At 41.7% G+C, this 26,856-nt stretch overlaps 1 protein-coding gene across 2 annotated transcripts in view; it reads right to left on the bottom strand.

Moving 5' to 3' along the window:
* Positions 1-26,856, bottom strand: part of MPDZ (multiple PDZ domain crumbs cell polarity complex component) — a 571,809-nt gene that overhangs the window by 369,215 nt on the left and 175,738 nt on the right. For both annotated transcript variants that reach the window (XM_030194291.1, XM_030194292.1), the window contains exons 13-14: positions 23,012-23,091; positions 7,707-7,853 (exon numbers count right to left, since the gene is read on the bottom strand). In XM_030194291.1, the coding sequence (XP_030050151.1) occupies positions 7,707-7,853; positions 23,012-23,091 (227 nt within the window). The remainder of the gene's footprint in view (positions 1-7,706; positions 7,854-23,011; positions 23,092-26,856) is intronic.

Here is a 26,856-nt window from a genome sequence, read left to right as displayed (position 1 = left end):
ACTCTGCATAAGAGGGGCTCGGATCAACCAGTCGTCCAGATAAGGATGGACTTGTACTCCTTCCTTCCTCAGGAAGGCCGCGATGACCACCATTACTTTGGAGAAGGTCCGCGGAGCAGTAGCCAACCCGAACGGGAGGGCTCTGAACTGGAAGTGTCGGCCCAGTACTGCAAAACGCAGAAGCGTTGATGAGGAGGCCAGATGGGAATATGCAAGTACGCTTCCTTGATGTCCAAGGATGCCAGGAACTCTCCTGCCTGCACTGCCGCTATAACAGAGCGGAGGGTCTCCATGCGAAAGAGCCTGATTGACCCCTTGAGGTCGAGGATAGGCCGTACAGAACCTCCTTTCTTTGGTACCACAAAGTAAATGGAGTAACGTCCCTTGCCAAGCTGATTTTCTGGCACCGGAACGACCGCACCCAGGCGGATCAGATTGTCCAAGGTCTGCTGCACTGCCACAGCTTGACCGGAGACTTGCAGGGAGAGAGTACAAACCCGTCTCTTAAGGGTCGGCAGAACTCTAGCTTGTAGCCGTCTCTGATGACTTCCAGCACTCAAGCGTCTGAAGTTATTGTGATCCGCTCGCCCAGAAACGAGGACAGCCGTCCTCCAATCTGCACTGGGGCGTGGACCAAGGCCCCGTCATTGGGTACGAGACCCTAGGGGAGGACCGGAGGGAGCACCTCCGGGACGGCGGTCTCTGCGAAAGGAATGCTGCTTGGGGGAGAAGTTCCTCTTGAAGGAAGAGGGGGCAGAGGAGCCCGACCTGCCCGGGCGGTACCGACGGGCTTCCTGAAATCGTCCTCTGGAGGTACCGGGGCGAGCACTAGCCCGAGCCCTGACCTCTGGTAACCTCGTGCCCTTAGACGTGCCGAGATCGGTCACGATTTTGTCCAGCTCGACCCCAAAGAGCAGCTTGCCTTTAAAAGGCAATCTAGCCAGGCGGGATTTAGAGGCGTGGTCAGCAGACCTATGCTTCAGCCAAAGCCACCGCCGCGCAGAGATTGTCTGAGCCATGCCTTTAGCTGAGGCCCTCAAGACATCATACAGCAAGTCTGCCAAATAGGCTAAGCCCGATTCCAGGGCCGGCCAATCAGCCCTCAAGGAATGATCCGAGGGGGAAGCCCGCTGCACCATAGTCAGGCACGCCCTGGCCACATAGGAGCCGCAAACTGAGGCCTGCAAACTTAAAGCAGCCGCCTCAAAGGACGACCTTAAGGCCGCCTCCAATCTTCCGTCTTGGGCGTCCTATAGGTCCGTGCCACCTTCCACCGGCAACGCCGTTTTCTTAGTCACCGCAGTGATTAAAGAAACCACGGTAGGCCACAGATAGGCCTCACGTTCACTTTCAGGCAAAGGATAGAGGCGGGACATAGCCCTAACCACTTTAAGGCTCGCTTCCGGGACATCCCACTGAGCCGCAATTAAGGTGTGCATGGCATCATGCACGTGGAAGGTTCTATGCGGGCGCTTCGTCCCCAGCATAATGGCAGAGCCAACAGGGGCTGAGGGAGAGACGTCCTCCGGAGAGGAAATCTTCAAAATGCCCATGGCCTGCATTAACAGGTTGGGCAAATCCTCTGAGCTAAAGAGCCGCGCTGCAGAGGGGTCATCCGCTCCATCCGAGCGGGGATCCGTCTCCTCCAAGGAATCCGCAAAGGACCGTTGGGAGAACTACGATACGCTGCCCTCATCTACATCGGAGGAGACAAAGTCCTCCAAGGCCTGGGAATCAACCCGAGGGCGTTTACCTCCGGGGGCCTCAACCTCTTTACCAGACGAGGGAGCAGGGGCAGCGTTTTGCATAAGGAAGGCCTGATGCAGCAGCAAAACAAACTCGGGGGAGAAACCCCCCAGACTGTGCACTTCCGCAGCCTGGGCTACAGCCCTAGACGCACCCTCAACCGGCGCTCGCAAGAGCGGGGGAGAGACATGCTGCGCATCCAAGATGGCGTCCGGTGCGACACTCCGCGAAGGAGCCGCGCGGGAAGAACGGCGCTTAACTTTAGCCACTTTTGTGCCGTCGCCCAAATTAAGGGCGTTCATGGCATCAATGTCTCCCACCTCAAGGGCGGCCCAAGAAGAAGCCGTCCGAGCCGCGTGGCCGGCCAATATGGCGGAGGCGAGCCGCGGGGGATGGGCGTTTATGGCGGGAAAAAACCGCCACACCGGAGGAAGGACCGGGACACTCATCGGTCACGAAACTGTCACCCAACAAGGGCGAATCAGACTTTAAGACCCCCGCATCCCCTCTGGAAGCGCACACGCGATCCGGGGAGCGACTCTTTGCGCCCTCGCCCTCCGACGCCATAGGCCACGTGGAGACCAATCGGGGAACCCCCTGCCCGCTATAAAAGGTAAAAATTACCTGCTGTCCGCTCCGAGCTGTAACGACCTGGTGTCCCAGTGAGAAGCTGCAATAAACGTTTAAATAAACGTCGAAATAAACGCCTTTAAGGATGTTCAAAAATTTTTATTTTTTTTTTTAAACGGAGCCAGCAGGAGGGGGGAGAAAAGGAGGGACGTGGCGCCACCAGGTTTGCACTTGCTCAAGAAGAGCCCTCAACCCCAGGCACTCAACAAAACCTAAAAATTAGGCTTGGAGGCCTAGCCAGAGCTGCTGCTGTGTGTGACCACCACCTGCTGAGATAGAGAACATACTGAGGAGTTTCCGGCAGCACATGACCACATATAGGGAGGCAAAGTTTGCTCTCTATCTCCACCTGCTGGTAGATGGACACAACCCACCAGTCTATGGATTGATCAGCATGGTGATATGGAAGGTTGGGGTTGGGAGGTGAGGGGTGGTTTGTCTAAAGGATTAAAAGGTTAGGAGATACATGCGCTAGGATACACTACAGATTTCAGCAGTACAAATGTACCTTCTGTTGTTACCATGAAAGTTTGACTGAACACATCTGCTTCTGCTGTTTGTTACTTCTTACAATATTTTAATAAAGATTGAGAGATTAAAAAACAAACAAACCTGGAATGGTCTTCCTATAGACCTTAAATGTTTTAATGTCTATCAGGGTTTTAGGAAATGTTTGAAAACATGGCGTTTTAAACGATATTTCAGCAACAGTTATTAGCATTATATGTTAAAATGATTATATTGTAATTCCCTGGGCTATTCCCAGTTCTCTTTTCTGTAATCCACATAGAACTGACTAAGCATATGAGGAATATAAGCAAGTAATGTAATGTAATGATGCATTATTAGCATCAAAACTCAAACATTAGTGATTTGTTGCTGCTACAGGGAAATGCTGATTTTGCACTAGGATTAGAGTATGGGGTATTTAGTAGATGGCAAGAATTAGGCATTACTTTGATTGAACATGTATTTATTTATTTATGTTTATTTAGATTTTGCTCCTACTTTTTTTCAGTAGTAGCTCAAGGCTAGTTACATTCAGGTATACTAGGTATTTACTTAATGAGGAAGGGTGGCTTTACTTCTTTGAGGAAATGCAACAGCCAAATTCACTGGGCCAGACATACTATTTTGCATACATGCAATTATGTCACTATTATACTGGACTACAGGACTAAATAAACAAATGCAATGGGCTGCCTTGGAGGGAAGATTAAGAGGGTTGTTCTCTTTTGTTTTTAATGGGACACCTTAGGATGGGTGACAGTCTCTTGGCTGCACAAAGCATTGGTAGCTGTCGTCGTCCCCGCCCCAGGGATTATGGCTCTCTCTTAAGAAGGCTTGGAATAAAGAACTTGGATATCACTGGAGGGGATAGACTTTAAACCTATTAAAGCCATTCTGAAGCAGGTGTTCAGTGATGTGCTTCAAGAATGTCAATATAAAACATTTCAGAAAGCATATTTTTCACAACTTCAGGCTTGTAGGGCAGGTTGGGCTGTCATGCCAATTTGGTCAAAATGTCAGCAGGAAGATACTCTACTTCATGCCTTTTGGAGAACAATTCATAGATACTTGGAAACTATTTTGGGTCATCGGATACCTTTTTCCTGGAAAGGGATTATATTAGCAAAGTGGGAGGCTAATGGGACTCAAGGTAGCAGTTCTCGGCTGTTCCTTAGCAAAGCATATATACCGAGGAAAAAATGTTAATACATCACTGGTTACAGGATATACCCCCTTCATATTGGTATTAGAGAAACAGACTATATGCTTTAATGATACAGGGGGGTACAAGGCATATACAAAACTTCTAAACAACAGAAAGCCTCCTTGTCAGTCTGGGACTGCTACCTGCAATCTTTGTCACTCAGGGCAAAGAACATGGTGCTGAACAGATTTCAGGGTATGATATGACACTACCCTACTTGTATCAGAAAATGTGGGAGTTCTTTGTTGGGAGGGAAGGTTCTTAGGGATAGGTTTTGGGATGGGGAATCTAGGGTATGTTTCAGTACACTCCATAGATGGCCTGAGGTCAGAGTCCAGACTGAAGGCCATCGTATTTACATTTTGAGAACCAGTGTATGGAAGAGTTCAGTCGGACACAGGAGATGTAAGATAACTGTAAAACCGAGATCTGCTTGTTCCTTGGCTTGGTTATGGCAATCTGAGGACAACTGACTGTTTGCATGACTGCATATGTTGTAACACTATGTTGCTATGAAGCTTCTTCTTCCACAAATTTGATCCTGAATAAAAAATGTTTGAAATATTAGAGTAACAACGTGCTTGGGTTAGGCACAAAATATTTTGTGTTGCAGCTCCTACCTTATGGAATAAGATTCCAATAGATATTAGCACTGAGCCCAAGCATCTTACCTTTAGAAAATGTTACAACTTGTCTTTTCCCCTCCAGTTAAGTTTTTACTTTCCCGTTTGCCAATTTTGAAGATAGCATATTGGGCTCAGCTCTGGTACTAATTACTTCTTGTAATAGTTCTTTATTATTTTTATTTTTTATTCCATAAGTATTATTTATATATATTTTTTCTTTAATTATTGTACATGGCTCTGGACATCTACTAATATTGTAGCGAATAAACCTTTTTAAACAAACTATGTTGCACTGTGTTAACAATTTACTGTATTGACATTTAAAAGATTTTTCAAGAATTAGAGATGAATTGTCAAAAACTGATAGGGTGTCTAACTTCACCAGTCAAATTTTGGCCAACTAAATGAAGTTCATTTTTAGCTGAATCTCTTTTCAACTAAAAATGAGATCTCGAGGGCTACCTCAGATAGCTCAGGTCTCAGCTGCCTAAACATAATCGGCTAGTGCTGAAAATCAGCTGGAAATCCTTCCTCACATCTAATCTCAAAAAAGAATCCCTCACCTCTTGAATATCATTCTGAATCCCTTCCCCCATCCACTTACTGCAAAATAAATCTCAATCCCCTTCCCTCATCCCATCTTACCCCACCCCAATGTCTCTAATAAATCCCACTCTTCACAGTAAGGAATCTAGCCAAAGCAATGCTAGACACCAAGTCAGTAGACGTAATACTGTGTCCTCCTGCCACCTTAGCAAAAGAAACTTCAAAGAAGCGATTTTATATCAGACAGGTTGTGGTCAAGGTATCAGAAGCTTCACTTATTTTTAAATGACTGGATGTTAACGGGGATTGGATGACTTTCAGGGACTTATCTCATGGATCAGGTGGGAGGGAGGGAAGGCCCACTAAATGTAGGAGAACCTGCTTAAAGGAGAGAGAGAGAGAATTTTTGCTGCTGCATTGGAGATCAGATTGGAGGAGAAATCAGGCACTTGGTCCAGTGGGGAAACGAGTGTTAAAGATCACTGGATGCCAAGGTTGGGGGAAGACTGAAATCAATAAGGAAATGGGTGGTTCTTTTGACTGCTTGGAAAGGAGGAGAGGAGGTGATATAAGTGCTGAGGCTGAAAATGTATAAAATATAAGTTAACCAAAACCTCAGTAACCAGATAAACAAATAGCTAGTGCTGAAAATCAACACTAACCAGCTGAGACTGCCCCATTCCAAATCATGCCCCTGCAACTATCCATTTCATGACTGGCTAAATTTAGACCCCTAATGACCAGCTCCAGTCAGTTCTCAAATGGGATGATCTAGCTACAGTGGTGGAAATAAGTATTTGATCCCTTGCTGATTTTGTAAGTTTGCCCACTGACAAAGACATGAGCAGCCCATAATTGAAGGGTAGGTTATTGGTAACAGTGAGAGATAGCACATCACAAATTAAATCCGGAAAATCACATTGTGGAAAGTATATGAATTTATTTGCATTCTGCAGAGGGAAATAAGTATTTAATCCCTCTGGCAAACAAGACCTAATACTTGGTGGCAAAACCCTTGTTGGCAAGCACAGCGGTCAGACGTCTTCTGTAGTTGATGATGAGGTTTGCACACATGTCAGGAGGAATTTTGGTCCACTCCTCTTTGCAGATCATCTCTAAATCATTAAGAGTTCTGGGCTGTCGCTTGGCAACTCGCAGCTTCAGCTCCCTCCATAAGTTTTCAATGGGATTAAGGTCTGGTGACTGGCTAGGCCACTCCATGACCCTAATGTGCTTCTTCCTGAGCCACTCCTTTGTTGCCTTGGCTGTATGTTTTGGGTCATTGTCGTGCTGGAAGACCCAGCCACGACCCATTTTTAAGGCCCTGGCGGAGGGAAGGAGGTTGTCACTCAGAATTGTACGGTACATGGCCCCATCCATTCTCCCATTGATGCGGTGAAGTAGTCCTGTGCCCTTAGCAGAGAAACACCCCCAAAACATAACATTTCCACCTCCATGCTTGACAGTGGGGACGGTGTTCTTTGGGTCATAGGCAGCATTTCTCTTCCTCCAAACACGGCGAGTTGAGTTCATGCCAAAGAGCTCAATTTTTGTCTCATCTGACCACAGCACCTTCTCCCAATCACTCTCGGCATCATCCAGGTGTTCACTGGCAAACTTCAGATGGGCCGTCACATGTGCCTTCCGGAGCAGGGGGACCTTGCGGGCACTGCAGGATTGCAATCCGTTATGTCGTAATGTGTTACCAATGGTTTTTGTGGTGACAGTGGTCCCAGCTGCCTTGAGATCATTGACAAGTTCCCCCCTTGTAGTTGTAGGCTGATTTCTAACCTTCCTCATGATCAAGGATACCCCACGAGGTGAGATTTTGCGTGGAGCCCCAGATCTTTGTCGATTGACAGTCATTTTGTACTTCTTCCATTTTCTTACTATGGCACCAACAGTTGTCTCCTTCTCGCCCAGCGTCTTACTGATGGTTTTGTAGCCCATTCCAGCCTTGTGCAGGTGTATGATCTTGTCCCTGACATCCTTAGACAGCTCCTTGCTCTTGGCCATTTTGTAGAGGTTAGAGTCTGACTGATTCACTGAGTCTGTGGACAGGTGTCTTTCATACAGGTGACCATTGCCGACAGCTGTCTGTCATGCAGGTAACGAGTTGATTTGGAGCATCTACCTGGTCTGTAGGGGCCAGATCTCTTACTGGTTGGTGGGGGATCAAATACTTATTTCCCTCTGCAGAATGCAAATAAATTCATATACTTTCCACAATGTGATTTTCCGGATTTAATTTGTGATGTGCTATCTCTCACTGTTACCAATAACCTACCCTTCAATTATGGGCTGCTCATGTCTTTGTCAGTGGGCAAACTTACAAAATCAGCAAGGGATCAAATACTTATTTCCACCACTGTACCTAATTCCCAAAGTCAGACAGCTAGGTTGGAAAACTGACCACCAAGATAAATTTACAGAATGTTTCTTACTTCCAGCAGCTCATCTCCACTGAAAAGCTTGCCACTGCGGCCCACAGGTCCTTCTGGTAAAATAGATCGTAGGAAATGATGTCCAGTTGTGGCTTCCAAGCTTATTCCCAATCCACTACTTTCACTAAATTTGCTAACCTCTGCCACCTAAGAGTTAAAAGGGAAAGAAAAACATTTTTACAGTTCCAGCAGATCCTTAATATTTTTGATGTTTACAACACTATTACATACACTAACAAACTGGAACAAATTCAAATGGTCCAGTCATTATGCAGCTAGGCACCTTGACTTTAGTCACCAAAAAATGATGACTGGGCTTACTCAGATTTCCAAATAGCCTTGTTGCTCACCCTAACAGGTGCTATACATAGACAAAAGGATTGAATGAGCATACGTGGGTGATGTCAACACGTCACTAGGACAGTAGAGCTCAGAGATTAGTGTAAAGGTTTCAGCATGCACAGCCCTTCCCACATACACTAGCCTGTGGAAACCATCTGCTGCAAGTGAGCAAAACCTTTTTTTCTGTCAAGCAGAATTCAAGACAAGCATACAGTGGCTAACTCCCAAGCTCACGCTGCTCATCTGTTTATGTATTACCAATTATTCAGGAACAGACCTCACATAAAGACAGTACAAGAGTTGCAGTACTATACAAATTGGCCAGCACAGCCTGAAAAAATACGCTCTAATTGTGGACTGGTCCAAGCAAGTAGTGTAAGTTGAAAGAATCAAATCAGGACCAGATAGTTGCCTTACAAACAGCACCCAGCAGGGCAGACTAGGAAAGCCACAGTAGCTGCAGCAAACCTAACCTGATGAAATTTTTCTTTAGCAGTTAAAGGAGCTTCCATTTCCAATAATGAAAATGGATGCAGGATGCCAGCCAATTTGCTAGAGTTCACTTAGCAACTGGAATGTCAATTTTCTGTTTTGGGGGTGGGGGGGGGGGTCAAAGGAGACAAAAAGTTGAACAGACTTTGATGGATTCTGAGTAACCAAGAGCCCATTTAGAGTCCATAGTGTAAAAAAAGGCTTTGTCAGCTAGATTCTAATTAGGTTCAGAATGGAATAAAGAATGCACCATTTCCTATTTTTTGTTGAAAGATATTACCACTCTAGGTAAAAATTTGCCATAAGTTCAAAGAATCACCTTATTATGATGTAACTAAATGCACTGATTACAGATAACTAACACTTCATATTCATTTATTCTTCTAGCCGAGGCCAACTGCTTTCCAGGTGATATGCTAAAAGGAAACAGACTCCTAACATACAGTAGAATAGTAGATGACGGCAGATAAAGATCTGTACAGTCCATCCAGTCTGCCCTACAAGATGGACTCATTACATATGATATGTGGTGCTTCATATGTATACCTTGTCTTGATTTGTCCTTGCTATTTTCAGGGCATAGACCGTAGAAGTATGCCCAGCACCATCCTTGTTCTAAAATTTCTGAAGTTAGCGTCAAAGCCTCTGAAAAGCTTCACAATATTCCGTCAAAATCTATTCAGCCATGATCAAGGCACAGACCGTAGAAGTCTGCCCAGACCTGATTTTGCTTCCCAACTACCAAGAAGCAGCATAAGGAGTGTCAAAGCAAATGCAAGGCACAGACAAAGAAGGCCAAAAGGGATTACAAAAAAAAGATAGCATTAGAGGCAAAAAAACATAGCAAAATTTTTTTTGGGTATATTAAAAAGCAGGAAGCCGGCAAAAGAATCGATTGAGCCGTTGGATGACCGAGGGGTAAAAGGGGAGATCAACGAAGATAAAGACATAGCGGAGAGACTGAATGAATTCTTTGCTTCGGTCTTCACCGAGGAAGATTTAGGTGGGATACCGGTGTCGGAAATGGTATATCAAGCGGACGAGTCGGAGAAACTTACTGACTTCACGGTAAACCTGGAGGATGTAATGGGGCAATTCAGCAAACTGAAGAGTAACAAATCTCCTGGACTGGATGGTATTCATCCTTGAGTACTGATAGCACTGAAAAATGAGCTTGCGGAACTACTGTGAGTGATATGCAATTTATCCTTAAAATCGAGTGTGGTACCGGAAGATTGGAGGGTGGCCAATGTAACGCCGATTTTTAAAAAAGGTTCCAGGGGAGATCTGGGAAATTATAGACCGGTGAGTCTGGCATCGGTGCCGGTGAAAATGGTAGAGGCTATTATTAAAAACAAAATTGCAGAGCACATCCAAGGGCATGGATTAAAGAGACCAAGTCAACATGGCTTTTGTGTGGGGAAATCTTGTTTGACCAATTTACTTCAATTCTTTGAAGGAGTAAACAAACATGTGGACAAAGGGGAGCTGGTTGATATTGTGTATCTGGATTTTCAAAAGGCGTTTGACAAGGTACCTCATATGAAAGGCTACAGAGGAAATTGGAGGGTCATGGGATAGGAGGAAATGTCCTATTGTGGATTAAAAACTGGTTGAAGGATAGGAAACAGAGAGTGGGGTTAAATGGGCAGTATTCACAATGGAGAAGCGTAGTCAGGGGGGTTCCTCAGGGGTCTGTGCTAGGACCGCTGCTTTTTAATATATTTATAAATGATTTAGAGATGGGAGTAACTAGCGAGGTAATTAAATTTGCTGATGACACAAAGTTATTCAAAGTCGTTAACTCGCGACAGGATTGTGAAAAATTACAGAAGGACCTTACGAGACTGGGAGACTGGGCAGCTAAATGGCAGACGACGTTTAATGTGAGCAAGTGCAAGGTGATGCATGTGGGAAAAAAGAACCCGAATTATAGCTACGTCATGCAAGGTTCCATATTAGGAGTTACAGACCAAGAAAGGGGTCTGGGTGTCGTCGTCGTCGATAATACACTGAAACCTTCTGCTCAGTGTGCTACTGCGGCTAGGAAAGCGAACAGAATGTTGAGTATTATTAGGAAAGGTATAGAAAACAGGTGTGAGGATGTTAAAATGCCGTTGTATCGCTCCATGGTGCGACCGCACCTTGAGTATTGTGTTCAATTCTGGTCGCCGCATCTCAAGAAAGATATAGTAGAATTGGAAAAGGTGCAGCGAAGGGCGACTAAAATGATAGCGGGGATGGGGCAACTTCCCTATGAAGAAAGACTAAGGAGGCTAGGGCTTTTCAGCTTGGAGAAGAGACGGCTGAGGGGAGACATAATAGAGGTATATAAAATAATGAATGGAGCGGAACAGTTGGATGTGAAGCATCTGTTCACGCTTTCCAAAAATACTAGGACTAGGGGGCATGCGATGAATAATTAAACTCTGGAATTCGTTGCCGGAGAACGTGGTGAAGGCGATTAGCTTAGCAGAGTTTAAAAAGGGGTTAGACAGTTTCCTAAAGGACAAGTCCATAAACCACTACTAAATGGACTTGGGAAAAATCCACAATTCCAGGAATAACATGTACAGAATGTTTGTATGTTTGAGAAGCTTGCCAGGTGCCCTTGGCCTGGATTGGCTGCTGTCGTGGACAGGATGTTGGGCTCGATGGACCCTTGGTCTTTTCCCAGTATGGCATTACTTATGTACCAGTGTTGCTTCCTAATCTCCACTAAGCTTCTTTGGATCCATCCCTTCTTAACAGAATTCCTTTGTGTTTATCCCACGTATCTTTTAATTCTATTACCGTTTTCATCTTCACCACCTCCCATGGGAAGGCATTCCACAGTATCTACCACAAGTACTTCCCAACATTATTCCTGAGTCTGCCCCTTTTCAACTTCAATTCAAGTCCTCTAGTTCTAACGCCTTCCTTCAAATATTTGAATGTCTTTATCATGTCACCCTTGTCTCTCCTTTCCACAAGGGTATACATGTTCAGATCAGACTTGCAAAACAAATCCCATACCATTTTTGTTGCTTTTCTTTGAGCCACTTCAAGTCTTTTTACATACTTAGTAAGATACGACCTCCAAAACTGAACAAGTGGGGCCTCAACAATGACTTGTGGAGGGGCAACAACATCTCCTCTCTTCTACTGGTTATACCCTCTCTATGCAGCCTAGCATCCTTCTGGCCATGGCCTTGTCGCATTGTTTCATCACCTTCAATCCTCGGACACCATCACCCCAAGATCTCTCTCCTGAGCCGAGCTTACCAATCTCTCTCCTCCTATCTGGTATATCTCTTTTGGATTTCTGCAGCTCAAATGGCATCACTCTGCACTTTTTGGCATTAAATTTTAACTCCTATAAATCAGTACAGAGTATCAAAAATAAATAAAAGAAATATGTAAATGTGAAAAATGTGCTCAGTTCAAACCTTTACAACCACAACGCGTCATTGGTTGACCGGAGGAACATTTATGTTCCTATGCAAATATTTATGTACATACACCTGACACTTTTCCAGGCATACTATTTAGCTGCAAAAAAAAAAAATCATAGTCAAGTGATATATACACAAAGAACATAAACAATATGCAAATAATCATCAAAAAAATGAAGCACATTACTTATCTCACAAGCATGAATTAACTTTTCACCAAATACATGCTTCAATAATGTGCGATGATGGTTCCCCCAGTCAACCAATGACCAGTTGTGGTTGTAATGGTTTGAATGGTTTGAACTGAGCAAATTTTTTTTCCACATTTACATATTTCTTTAATTTTATTTATTTTTGATACTCTCTATTGATTTATAGAGGTTGATAAGGATAAGGTTTTTAGTTTTATTTTCCCGAATTTTGTAATATTAAATTTTAACTGCCAGACCCATGACCATTCTTCTAATGTTTGGAGATCCCTTCTCATGGTTTCTACTCCCTCCAGGGTATCCATTCTATTGGCTATCTTTGTGTCATCCACAAAAAGGCACACTTTTCTTTCTAATCCATCAGTAATGTCTCTGACAAATATATTAAACAGAATCGGCATCAGCACCAACCCCAAGGCAATCCACTACTCACCTTCCTTTCCTCCAAGGAGATTCCATTTACCACCACCCTCTGTTGCCTTTTGGTCAACCAGTTTCCTATCCAGTTCACCACTTTGGGTCATAAGGTCAGTCCTCTCAGCTTATTCATGAGTCTTCTGTGAGGGACCCTATCAAAGACTTTACTGAAATCCAGGTAGATTACATCTAGCGCAGGTCTTCATCCAGTTCTTTGGTCACCCAGTCGAAGAAATCAATAAAATTCATTTGGCAGGATTTGCCTTTGGTAAAGTCATGCTGCCTCAGATCATGTAACCCGTTGGCTTCTAGAAAGTTAACTATCTTTTCCTTCAGCAGCGACTCCATTATTTTTCCGACCACTGACGTGAGGCTTACTGGCCTGTAGTTTCCCACATCTTCCCTGTCTCCGTTTTTGTGAAGAGGGACCAAATCAGTTCATCTCCAGTCCTAAGGAACAGCTCCCGTCTCTAAAGATCTATTAAATAAATCCTTAAGAGGTCTCGCCAAGACTTCGCTGAGTATCCCATCCAGCACCATAGCTTTGTACTTTCATATTCTCAAGCAGTTTATAAATGCGTTCTTCCATGAACGGCACAATATCCACTCAGTTCCCAGACACTCCCTCAGCAGCCGACCACAGTCCTTCCCCAGCTTATTCTTCCATGAACACCGAAGAGAAGTATTTGTTTAGCACGTTCACTTTATCCTTTGCCTCGTCTGGCAACTTCATAAATACATAAGTATTGCCATACTGGGAAAGACCAAAGGTCCATCAAGCCCAGCATCCTGTTTCCAATAGTGGCCAATCCACGTCATAAATACCTGGCAAGATCCTAAAAAGTACAAAACATTTTATACTGCTTATCCCAGAAATAGTGGATTTTCCCCAAGTCCATTTATTTATTTATTATATTTGTTACATTTGTATCCCACATTTTCCCACCTATTTGCAGGCTCAATGTGGCTTACATAGTACCGGAGAGGCGTTTGCCGACTCCGGTATGAAAAAATACAAAGTGATGTTGTGGTAAAATAAGGTTCATGTGGAACAGACACATTAGGGAATCGCAGAGCGGAAGAATTATGCTATGTACATTATGTGCTTTGGTTTCGTTGTGTATTTAATAATGATCTATGGACTTTTCCTTTACGAAACCATAGACCATTATTAAATGGACTTGGGGAAAATCCACATTTAACATACACGTGCAACTACTATTTAAAAATACAAGCAGACTGATCTACCGAGAAGTTGCCCTCATGCAATGAGAGCTCCAGATCTGCTGGAACATTTTGAACATTAAAAGTAGGTGCTCCATTCTGTGCATCGCACGGAATGCTCATTTTAATACTAATGAGCTTGTTGTAATACATCTGCATTGGGTTATTGCTAGCAGCTGCCACAAATGGTATAAGCAACGCAGAACCCCTTTGTGCATTAGATGCTGAATAAAGTGTGCGCTAGACTGGCTACAAATCAGTCTAAATCAAATGTTGCCAGCACGGTAAGCTTTGAGAATCAGGACCTAAGCAATCACTTCATAAGTGATTTTAGGATGATGTTGGTCCCATGGCATAGGCGGCTTTTTCAGTGGTGGTCTGACATGGAGAAAGCCTTTCTTAAACTGAAAAATGATAGGAGATTGAGGAGCTAGAAGACTATCAACTGGAATACTATAGGCCAAGATAGAGCTGAAATCCACCTAGATGACAAAAGTAGCCCAAAACGGTGTCAACTGGATAGCATACATTGTTCCAGCTAATTGTGAAGCACCAAATGCAAAATCATTTCCACTTAAAAACATAGATGTATCTGGTAAATGGCCTTCTTGCAAAAACTAATATATCTTGAATAGGCTCCAGTCCTAGAGTGGAGACTAAGTTCTGCTCAATTTCCATGCTGTAAGAGCTAACAATAAGATTGGAATAGAGAATATGGTCTTTGTTTTGAGTGACTAACCATGAAAACAATAGCCTGCACAGGGGTAGAGCTATGAGCCTTTGCATCAGAGGGAATCAATTCTAACTGAAGAACCTTGGAATTACTGTTGACACCAACCTAACCCTGGAAAGTCAAGCCTCTGCAACCACGAAGAAAATGTTCCATGCAATATGGAAACTCAAACGGATCAAACAATTCTTCCCAAGGGAAACTTTCCGTAACATAATTCAAACAATGGTACTATCACGTTGACTACTGTAATGCCGTATATATGTAGGATGCAAAGAACAGATCTTAAGGAAACACCAAACCACGCAGAACATGGCAGCTAGACTCATTTTCCAAAAGACAAGATTCAAAAGTGCTAAACCCCTACGCAAAATACTGCACTGGCTACCAATCAAGGAACGAATAGCCTTCAAAATTTGCACTCTGGTCCACAAAATAATCCATCGTCTGGCCCCAACCTACATGACCAAATTTATCGACTTACCAACTAGAAACATCATTGAATCATCAAGAATGTTTCTAAACACGTAAATTTCCTCTCTGCAATTGCAGTTACTTTAACTGAGAGGAAGGGGACAACCGGCAGTCAGCCGCCGATGGCCAGCGTTTTGTCCCGAGTAGCAAGTGCGGGACCGCAGCGCGACGAACTGCCCACAGATGAAAGGGTTGGCGAGTCCTTTGATTAGCGCCGGCGAAGGAGCATCAATGCTCTTGGACCTGGAAAAAACAACTCCATCGCTCCCGAATTATTCAACCAGCATGTCCAAAGGAGTGGAGGAGTGAGTTAGAGGCATATGCTGAAACGGAGGACGTTTACAGCAGAACCCGAATCGGCGGAACCACTCCTAAACACCTAAGAGAAATCAGCTTGGAGTTTTTGGCTCCCGTGGAGGTTACATTGAGTCATATTTTCAAAGCACTTAGCCTTCCAAAGTTCCATACGTTTCTATGGAACTTTGGAAGGCTAAGTGCTTTGAAAATATGCCTCATTGAATATCATCTGGAAGGCCCTTCGGGAACTAATGTTGGCAGTAAATAATTTTGTTTCAGATATAATCTTATTAGAGTTACATGGATAATTTAACTGAACCCTTTGAGAGAGAAAAATTTATATAACAAAAGTTCTACACGAGCAAGAAGTGGTTATGATCTTGACAATGATAATAGACCAGAAACTTTGAATAATAAAATGAATATTATTATAGATGATTAATATCGAGATTACTGTTTTTCCCAGAGTTCCGGGTATGACTCCTAAAGTTTTCCTCAGAAATATTTCCTCAATTATTACTTTAAAAGGAGTGAAGCCTGTGAAAACTGGGATTACTTTAATCAGTGGGATCTGAATTAGAGACTTAAGTATATGTATTGTTAAATAACTTCTGAGGTTTTTAAAAAAGAAAGAATGCAATCAGATGTATTATTTCTAATATTGGATAATAAGTATGTTTTCAATGAAATGAATTGACTATACAACATATTGGGCTTGAAGAAGCCAACCAGATGATCAATGTGGAATAATGAATTAGATGAGTAATATCTGGGGAAAAAACAGGTTCATACCACATGTTTTTTCTGTTTACTGTTTAATTGATCTCCTTGTCTTGTTTCACTCTCCCTAGTTAGTGGTCTAAGGAAGAGAATAGAATTACCTGATTGAAATAATTCCTATATATTACCTTCTCTGTATTTCTTGCAAGTTGTTTAATCGCTTGTAAAAATTTAAATGGTTATAAATAAAAAAAAAAAAAAGAATGTTTCTAAACCTACATTAGCCAAACTGTAAAGGACTAAAATACAAATCAACATATGCATCCAGCTTTTCCTACATTTGCACCCAGCTCTGGAACGCTTTACCTAGAAACATTATCAACAGAAATCAAACAAAATAAAACATGGATAAGAAAATAAGATGATACCTTTTTTATTGGACATAACTTAATACATTTCTTGATTAGCTTTCGAAGGTTGCCCATCTTCGTCAGATCGGAAATAAGCAAATGTGTTAGCAGATAGTATATATAAGAGAAACATCAAAGAATTACTTTGACAGTCTGACAGAGTGGGAGGGTAGGGGTATGCATGGGGACATCAAAGCATTTCATTGATATTCTAATAGGATGGGTGTTGGTAGGTGAGAGGAGGGTAATAAACAGAGAAATAAACAGAGAAATACAGCTTTATGGTTTATAATGGGTTAGAAAACCCAGATCCTTATTAAGTCCTGTTTGTTGGGTGTCAAAATATTCAATCATTCTTATTTCAAAGGTCTTACGTTCCTGTACTGTTTTAAAATTACCTTTCAGTATTCTTACTGTGAAATCACTGGTGCAATGTTCTGGTCTTGTGAAGTGTTGGCCCACAGGGGTGGGGGCTTGACTGGCACCGGCTATTTTCATGTGATGTCTATGCAGATTGATTCGTGTCTTAAGCATCTGGCCTGTTTCTCCAATATAGCATCTTTCGTTACAATTTTTACACTGAATGATATATACCACATTGGAAGATGAGCATGTAAAATAGTCCTTTATGTTGAATATTTTTCCTTTGTGAATGACTGTGGGGTCTTGTGAAATGTTTTGGCATAGTTTGCAGTTGGCTGTGTGACAGGGAAACGTGCCCTTTTCTTTTTCCGTCTGTGTTGGAAGTTTACTTCTGATCAGCTTGTGTTTTAAATTTGGTGGCTGTCGGAAGGCCAGCACTGGTGGGGATGGGAATATCTCTTTCAGTAATTCATCTTCCTGGAGTAGTGGCTATAGGTCTCTTATGATTTTCCTCAGGTTCTCCAGCTCTGGGTTGTATGTCACTACAAGGGGAATTCTGTCTGTGGCTTTTTTTTTCCTTGTACTGTACCAGATTTTCCCTGGGTGTTTTGAGGGAGGAGGCAATATTCTTGGAGATTATTTTGGGGTTGTAGCCTTTCTGTTTGAAGGATGCAGTCTGAGTTTCAAGGTGTCTGTCTCTATCCTCTGGGTCCGAGCAGATACGGTGGTATCTTGTGGCTTGGCTGTAAATAATGGATCTTTTTGTATGTGAAGGGTGGAAGCTGGAGTTGTGGAGGTAGCTGCATCTGTCTGTGGGTTTCTTGTATATAGATGTTTGTATACAGCCATCACTGATTGAGACTGTGGTGTCCAAAAAATTGACTTTTTCTGGGGAGTAGTCAATTTTGAATCTGATTGTAGGATGGTATGTATTGAAGGAATAGTAAAATTGTTTCACAGTTTCTTCCCCCTCCGTCCAAATCATAAAAATGTTATCGATGTACCGGTAGTATTTTAGAGGTTTGGTCTGGTATGTATTCAGAAATGTCTCTTCCAGCTCAGCCATAAAAAGGTTGGCATATTGGGGTGCTGTCCTGGTGCCCATTGCAGTGCCCATTATTTGTAAATAGATATCATTGTTAAAGCGGAAGTATTTGTGAGTTAAAATGAATTTGATTAATTTTGTAATAGTTTCTGGTGAGTATTGATGGTCCAGTGTGGATTTTTTTTAGGAGTCTTCCACATGTAGCTATGCCATCCGCATGTGGAATGTTGCTGTATAGTGATTCAAATACAATAATGAAGGAGATATCTGAGCACAACTGGCGCTACTTCTGACCAAAGATCGAATCTTTTACTTATAGAGATATTGCCTCAAAAAACCCCCGGCTGTATAGCAAAAAAAGCTCACGGGGGCTGGGCTGTTTCATCACTGGCAAACACCTCATTGCCAGCCGTTGGAGCTGTTTGATTTTTGAGTTGAGATTGACGCAGACCATATGACCCTGAGGCAGGTAACGAAACGCTGGCCATCGTTGGTCGTGGTTTTGCTTGGCGTCAAATAAAAAAGAAAAAAAGAAAAAATATCGGACTTCTACAAAGCTAAGTAGTTTTCAAGTTTAGAATGACGTATAGTATATATATTTTCATATCGCAAGAGAAGCATTAAGTGAATGAAAACGATTAGATATATGTAAAAGTATAAAATTTTATATGAGGTGTTTGCCAGTGATGAAACAGCCCAGCCCCCGTGAGCTTTTTTTGCTATACAGCCGGGGGTTTTTTGAGGCAATATCTCTATAAGTAAAAGATTCGATCTTTGGTCAGAAGTAGCGCCAGTTGTGCTCAGATATCTCCTTCATTATTGTATTTGTTATACAAACAGCAGAGGTAGGAGGAGATTGCCTTCCGAATTGATTATAATTGTTTGCTGTATAGTGATTCTACATCCATCGTGACCTAGAAACATTAGAACTGTGAACACCCATCTAAAATTTCGAAAAGACCTCAAGACTCACCTCTTCCAAAAAAACTACCCAGCAGACGCGAACTAATTCATGAACAATGCATCACATCTTTCAATCTACGAAATGAACAATTCCCCTTCCACATAATCCTATTATTTCAAACTGTATGAATTTTACCACTCCAGTTACAATTAAGTGAACTTCAACCCCTATCCTACTCTGTATTGCTCACTAGAAGCTGTAGTCCCATCCCTGAAGACTTATCAGCCTCACTGGGATTACTTCTCTCTATATGCTAATATATATTCGTCCCAGAGTTGTATTCTCTTTTCCAGAACCCTATCAGCTTCCTTGCACCTACTGTTACTCTATTTTCCACTCTGCATATATTCCTGGACTTGGTACTCTCCTCTGCGGAACCTGTAAGCCACATTGAGCCTACTGCTATGTGGGAAAATGTGGGATACAAATGTAATAAATAAATAAATTAAATTAATAATTGGGCCAGTAGGCGCTATGTGAATCATGGCATACAATCTATGTCAAAACGTGTGCACGGTCTTTACTACAAGCTAGATAGATATATAAGTGAACAGAGTCCAAATCCAGGGGACTGCTAAGGAACTTTCTATTCTATTTTAGGGCATCAGCTAATTTCAACTGAGGAAGAAGACATACAAAGTAAATGGAGGAAAATTATGGATCCTAATAATTATCTCTGAGTTTAGAACGCTGGCACAATACTGAATTGTTACTTCTTTCCATGAAAGATGTTTTAAGAGCACGTTTTGATAAAGGTGCTTCATTCATTATAGCCTCTCTCAATGTACCTGCTGCATTTGGCTCCATTAGCCATGATTTATTGTCAAAGCGTTTGTGCTCGACTGGGATTGTAGGCATTGTGGCTGATTGGTTTTCCTCTTTCCTATATTTACCCAGTTTTTGTGTTGTTTAGGGACAGGATAAATCTGATACCATTAAATTGGCAACAGGAGCTCCTCAGGGTTCTGCTCTTTCATCAATTTATTTAACATCTTTCTTCTTCCACTATGTACGTTGTTGAGGGGCTTAGGACTTCATTATAGAATTAATGTAGATGACATTCAATTTTTAAAATTGAAAATTATATTGCAGATAAAGTATCCAACTTCTCCTTACTTAAGAACAATTAAACAATGGTTGAAGGCTAACTGCCTTAGTTTAACTATGCCTAAAATACAGGTCATGGTGATGTCTAGTTTTCCAATAGCTGACTTTCCCAAGTCGTTTTCAGTGAATGGGATTGAAATAAAGTTTAATAAAATGATTAGATCTCTGGGAGTGCTGCTGAATCCTGCTTTGAAAATGAAACCTCAGATTGGTAAAGTAATCAGTACAGTTTTCTTTAAGCTAAAGTTGATTAGACAAATGAAAGATTATCTTTTTCATGAGAATTTCCGGTTAGCTGTTCAAAGCATTTTGATGCCCCATTTTGACTATTGTAATACTCTGCTTGTGGGGTTACCGAAAAATGCTCTACACACAAAATGCTGCTGCTTCACATGTGTTATTAGGACTAAGCTGATTTGAACACATTACTCCAGCTTTCACCTCACTGCATTGGTTACCAGTGGAATTCAGAATCCAGTACAAAAGATTTTATTATTGCTTAAGTTTTGATAAATAGGATTTCTCCCATTATTGCTTCCAGCTTACATTTACATCAACTTGTAATGACTAAAATCAACATCTAGTAATATTTTGGATGTTCCCTCATTTTAAACTGATTTATCTGGATGAGTATAGGAACGTCATTTTTTATGTCATATGGGCAAAGCTTTGGAATACTTTTTCTCTAGAGATAAGGTCTATGAAGAATATGTCTGATATAAAAAAAAGCTTTAAAAACTATTTCAAAGAGTATTTTTAACTCTTTAATGTAGGATTTCTATATTAGAAAACTTACTTATGGATAGGGTCCATGATGTACTTGTTATGTGCTTATATTGTTTTGTGTTTATATTTATAATTGTGATTGTATTGTGTAACCTGCTCAGAATTGTAGATGACATGGTCTAGAAATCTTATAAATAAATAAATAACTTGGAGGATTAGTAGTTCTCCATTTGGCAGTGCATGGTATATATGGCAGCTTTAAACGCTGCACTCTTCACCTCTATGATGCACAACACTAGCAGCCTTTAGTGTCAATGAAGAAACTCCATCAGAAAGGCATCAGTGGACTCTAGCAACATCAACATACAACATCAGGAAAGATTAAGGTTTCCTCAATGTCAATGAATCCCTAGCCTCCAGTGTAGCTCCTAACTGATGCCCCCCATGCTAATACCAAAGAGAACTTCCTTTCGCTCTTCATAGCTTTAAAGTTTTCTCTGCGTCTTTGGAGACACAAATTTTGATGAGGTGATGTGTGATATGGTCCTAAGTACTGTAAATACCAATTAGATATATCCACCCAGATATGATCTTGATGTATTGCTTCTACTTGTTTTTAAGTCAGGAACATATAAAAAAAAAAAAAAACAGTGGAGAATAAAACTTTGAAAAAACTGCCAAATACCAACTGCCAAATACCCAGTTTTATTATAGGGGCAGGAATACAAATCCAATAAGCTCCATGCAAAACAAGAAACCGAGGGGCCCTTTTACGAAAATGTATAGGCGCCTACATGCGTCTAATGCGCACCAAATTGGAACCATGCCAGCTACCGCGTGCCCCAGGAGATAACTCCATTTTTGACGAGCGCCCAAAACACGGCGGTAATCGGCAGTTTACATGCGCTGGTTGCTTACCACCCGGTAAGCGTGTGAGACTTTTCCTGCTAAGTCAATGGGTGGTGGTAAGATATCAGGCCGAAAATGGATGCGTGCTGGTACTAATTTTGCTGCACATCCATCAGGCGCACTGAAAAATTGACCCTCACGTGTCCAAACACGCGCCTACACCAGAACAGGCCACTTAGACACACCTTAGTAAAAAAGCCCCTGAGGGAGCTCTGCTGAAGGTCACAACATGGGAAGTGCTACACATGGGAAGTAGATCCTAACGAAGGGGCCATTTTACTAAAGATTAGTGTGTGTTAAGTGCCACATGGCCCACAGGTATAAAACAGGACGTGCAGCATTTAGGACCCGATTTACAAACACATGCTAGCTTTTTTTAGCACGCTCTAAAAATAAGCGTGTGCTAAACGCTAGAGAGGCCCGTATATTCTTATGGCATCTCTAGCATTTAGAGTGCACTAAAAATGCTAGCATGCCTTTGTAAAAGATCCCCCCCATAGCACACACTAATGTCCATTAGTACACACTAAGCTTTAGTAAAAGAGCCTCAGCTAGTAGAAAATGTCAGAGCTAGAGAAGTTTTGACTTTTCTCCACACAAACTCTGTTGGATGACACACATATATGAGGGCTTGCATTTTGCTTGTCCTCAGAGAAAACAGAAATTGCCTCTCTAAAACTGCTCAGTTTCAGATATCGTTAGCATAGGCTAGGCTATGGGAAAATCTGCCAGGGTATGAGACTTCTGGGAACCCAAATGACAGCATCTAAAAGTTTTCTATGCACTTTATCATCCCCTCCACCCCACCTAGGACTGACGTCTGGTGCAAGGTGCACGTCCTAAGAGCAAAAGGGAGATCATAGCTGCTCTGAGGATGCATACCTTGCATCAGAGGTTGTGTGTGGCACCTACAGCTGCCAGCCCAGCACCTTACACCAGGAAGGCAGAAAGAAATACAGAGGACATTCAGAGACTGCCATTTCGGCACTCAAAACATCCAGCACCAATGTGTAGGCGTCCAAATGGCAGCCACAAGGAAAGAAGGTCTCATACACTGCATATTTACTAATATCGAATTACATTAATTGTGTAGCACTTAGACACTGGTTTATTGTTTTTGGATAATGTGGGATATAAGAACCAATAAATACATAAATAAAATACAACAGATGGTTGGCATACAATACCAGTTTACCAGTAAGAATATAGTCATTTCTTAGTACCAACCTCCTTATATAATCAATGATTTCTAAGAATGAAAAGTTATGTTCCATTAAATAAATACTGCCTAATTTTCATGGCAATTAAATGCTTTAACTTACCTTGACAGAATATTCTTGGATCCTATTCATCAATACAAACAGTAGTGGAAACAGAATTCTTAACATATTTGAAATGCATATTAGCAGAAATAATTATTACTTAGTAAATAATGTACATACCACAATCTCATAATTAGGACCCATAATTTTCCTCCATTTACTTTGTATGTCTTCTTCCGCAGTTGAAACTAGCTGATGCCCTAAAATTGAATAGAAAGTGCTGTTGTCAAAATAAACATTGACATTTATATGGTATTTGCTTTTATCCCATCTTTATATTTTAAAACGGAAATGCTCAAGGTGAAACACTGCAATATATATAATACAAACAGCACAAAAATAAAATCACAGAAAATACCTTTAGTAACAGACTCTTTTCCACCAGACTAGTTGAGAGTGCCAACTCTGGAACTTCTCCTATTTGCATATAAATAGGTTTCTCACAGTTTAACTGATGGGTCTCTCCCCAATCTCTGGAAATCAGCTGCTGTTTACCCACTTTTTAAGAACTACAAATCCGACCCCTCAGTTCCTAACAACTACCAGCTACTCTCAACTTTTATCTCGAAAATCACTACTTCATTACAGGTTCTTCATCCACATCAGTAAGGTTGAGTGGCCTAGTGGTTAGGGTGGTGGACTTTGGTCCTGGGGAACTGAGTTCGATTCCCACTTCAGGCACAGGCAGCTCCTTGTGACTCTGGGCAAGTCACTTAACCCTCCACTGCCCCAGGTACAAATAAGTACCTGTAAGCAGCATTGAGCCTGCCATGAGTGGGAAAGCACGGGGTACAAATGTAACAAAAAAAAAAATCACAGTACAGAAACAATTCTAACTTCCCTTCTTAGCGAACTTCATGGTAAATTAGACAGTGGATATTTACTCTTTTGGTCTTATTAGATCTTTCTGCAGCTTTTGACTTGGTAAGCCATTTCATTTCACTTAGCAGATTGGTAGATAGGGGTGTTGTGGGTAAGGTGTTTGATTGGTTCAGTTCACTACTCCAGGGTCATACTTTCATAGTGGATAAAACTGATCAAACATCTTCTTCCTATCCATTACACTGTGGAGTCCCTCAGGGATCAGCCTTGTCACTTCTATCGTTTAATATCTTTGTCAGCCCCCTCCAAGTTTTGATACAATCCCAGAGTTATTTCCATGTATTTTTAAGCAGATGATATTCTCTTGATCCGCTATACCGATCTCCAATCTTTGCAACATTACCTAGATACTATTGCTTCTTGGTTAAAGAGCATTCACTTGGTTCTAAATGTAGATAAAATTATGGTCTGTTGGATTACCAGGGTGACAAAAAAAGGGGGAGCAGGGGGAGCAGTAGACGATGTACAACCTTGCACCTTTATTAAACATCCAGGACTCGGCATGAGTCGAGTTTCGGCCCACGAGGGCATTCCTCAGGAGTGTCTAAAAACATATACACAAAAAGAACATGGTAGTACTTCTACTTATAAGGCATTTTTTAAATTATATAATTACCCCCGTTTCAGACACTGAACATTACCTACATCATTTTGGGTTCAGCCTAATATGTTATTTTATATTTGTCAACATATTTTAGGTTATTTTTAAATCATTTCTATTTTGTACACTTGTATTTGTTGTGATATTTTAAATATGTATTTTTATATCTGTTTACATAGACCAAAATTATTCTTATGAATCATTATGCTCCTAAGTTATATTTATACATATTATGTTTGTTTTATCCTCATTAATTGAAACATTCATTTTAAAGACATATGACGCTTATACATTTTTATGTATTTATACTGTGTCTAATGAAATTTTATTTATTTCTTTATTTGTATATATGTTTTTAGAAACTCCTGAGGAAGGCCCTCGCGGACCGAAACACGACTCGAGTCCTGGATGTTTAATAAAGGTGCAAGTTTGTACATCGTCTGCTGCCCCCCCCCCCCCTTTTTTTTGTCACCCTTGTTGTGACTGATTTGTCTGTGTGGCTACAAGGGTTCCTGTTCTTCTTTCTTGTTGTGTCCTCTGTTGGATTACCAATCATTTTCCCCCCTCCTCCCTTTTCGGTAAATAATTCCCCCCAGTCGATTTATTCCATTATATGGGGGGTAACCATAGACTCATCTGATTTTTTACACAATATATTTCCACAGTCCTCAATCAAGCTTTTTTGCTCTTCATCAGCTGTTATCCATTCATCAGTTTTTACACATGAAGGCATGAGCTTTCAATTACATTATTGCAATGCGATCTACGTTGGCATTATCCAAGCTAATTTGAGAAGATTTTAGTTCTTATAAAATACAGCTGCTAGATTCCTAAGTAGGGCGAAAAGTAGGGACCATTTCTCCCTCATTCCATAAGCTTCACTGGCTCCCAATACAGTTCCGAATCAAATTTAAAATTCTTACACTAGCATCCAAAGCAATTCATGATAGACTACCAGACTATCTTGTGAAATCTTACAGTTCCGTATGTGCCGCAACATTTATTATGTTCAATGACCAAAGGTTGGTTCTTCCAGGTCCTAACACCACCAAGCTGGAGTCAAATAGACATAGTGCTTAGTTCTTTTTGGCACCTAGTTTATGGAACAATTTACCTCTCTCAATTAGATTAGAGATATCATACAAGCAATTTAGAGCTAGTTTGAAAACCCATTTTTTCCATCTGGCTTTTGAGGAACCTGGAGCGCTAGACTGTGTGTGTCAGTAGCATTGCTGTTGAATGTGGGTTGAATGTTGGCCTTAGCCATGTGTGAGAACACATTCTATCATTGTGAATGATTTATGCCTGTCCTTTCATTTATTGGAGTTCGTTTTCTGTTTCTTTAAATTTTTAAGTTTGTATATCAACTCAATTTGGCATTGGCCAAGACTGGCGATCCATCAAGTTTAAATAACAGTGGCTGTCAGTCCAGTCAAGACAATCCCATATGCCAGACATAATAAATGCTGTTTTAACAACCACTTAAAAGCTGCAAGGTGTCTCTCACACTGAATCTCCAATGGCAATGTGTTTCACTCCCACTCCAGTTGACTAGCAACAGTAAAAATACTCTCTCTCTCGTGCTTTCAAGATGGAAAGCATGAAAGTCTGGGATCACTAGTCTACAAATAGTTGCAGTGCACAGTGTGCAAGTTGGAACATATTGCTGCAGTCCAGAACTCAGATACAAAAATAAAAAGAGTACTGGTACAAAACACATATGGACAAGAAACAATTTATATTTAATGCAATAAGCTACAGGTAGCAAACACGATGAAATCAAATAAGGGGTAACATGTTCAAATTTTAACAAATGATACAGTAGTCGTACTGCTGAATTCAGGATTCAGGACTATCTGCAAAGATTGAACATGTGAGGCTGGCAAATCCAGGTATCCAATATTGCAGTACCTGATGAGCCAGTTTAGAGATGAGAAATCGGTATATATGTAGATAATGATGAACAAAAAGCAAATTTGCTAAATAGATACTTTTGTTCTGTTTTCACAGAAGAAAATCCTGGAGAAAGACCACAATTGACTGGCAAAAGTGCATATGAGAATGGAGTGGATATAGCGAATGCTACATACCTGTAGAAGGTATTCTCCGAGGACAGCAGGCTGATTGTTCTCACTGATGGGTGACGTCCACGGCAGCCCCTCCAATCGGAATCTTCACTAGCAAAGTCCTTTGCTAGCCCTCGCGCGCCCGCACACACCGCGCATGCGCGGCCGTCTTCCCGCCCAAAACCGGCTCGAGCCGGCCAGTCTCATATGTAGCAAAAGAGATACAAGGGAAGACACAACTCCAAAGGGGAGGCGGGCGGGTTTGTGAGAACAATCAGCCTGCTGTCCTCGGAGAATACCTTCTACAGGTATGTAGCATTCGCTTTCTCCGAGGACAAGCAGGCTGCTTGTTCTCACTGATGGGGTATCCCTAGCCCCCAGGCTCACTCAAAACAACAACCATGGTCAATTGGGCC

The sequence above is a fragment of the Microcaecilia unicolor genome, chromosome 2 (genome assembly GCF_901765095.1).
Source record: "Microcaecilia unicolor chromosome 2, aMicUni1.1, whole genome shotgun sequence".
In the NCBI taxonomy this organism is placed as follows: domain Eukaryota; kingdom Metazoa; phylum Chordata; class Amphibia; order Gymnophiona; family Siphonopidae; genus Microcaecilia; species Microcaecilia unicolor.
Note: the sequence above shows the minus strand (reverse complement) of the source record. Positions and strands in the feature narration are given on the sequence as shown.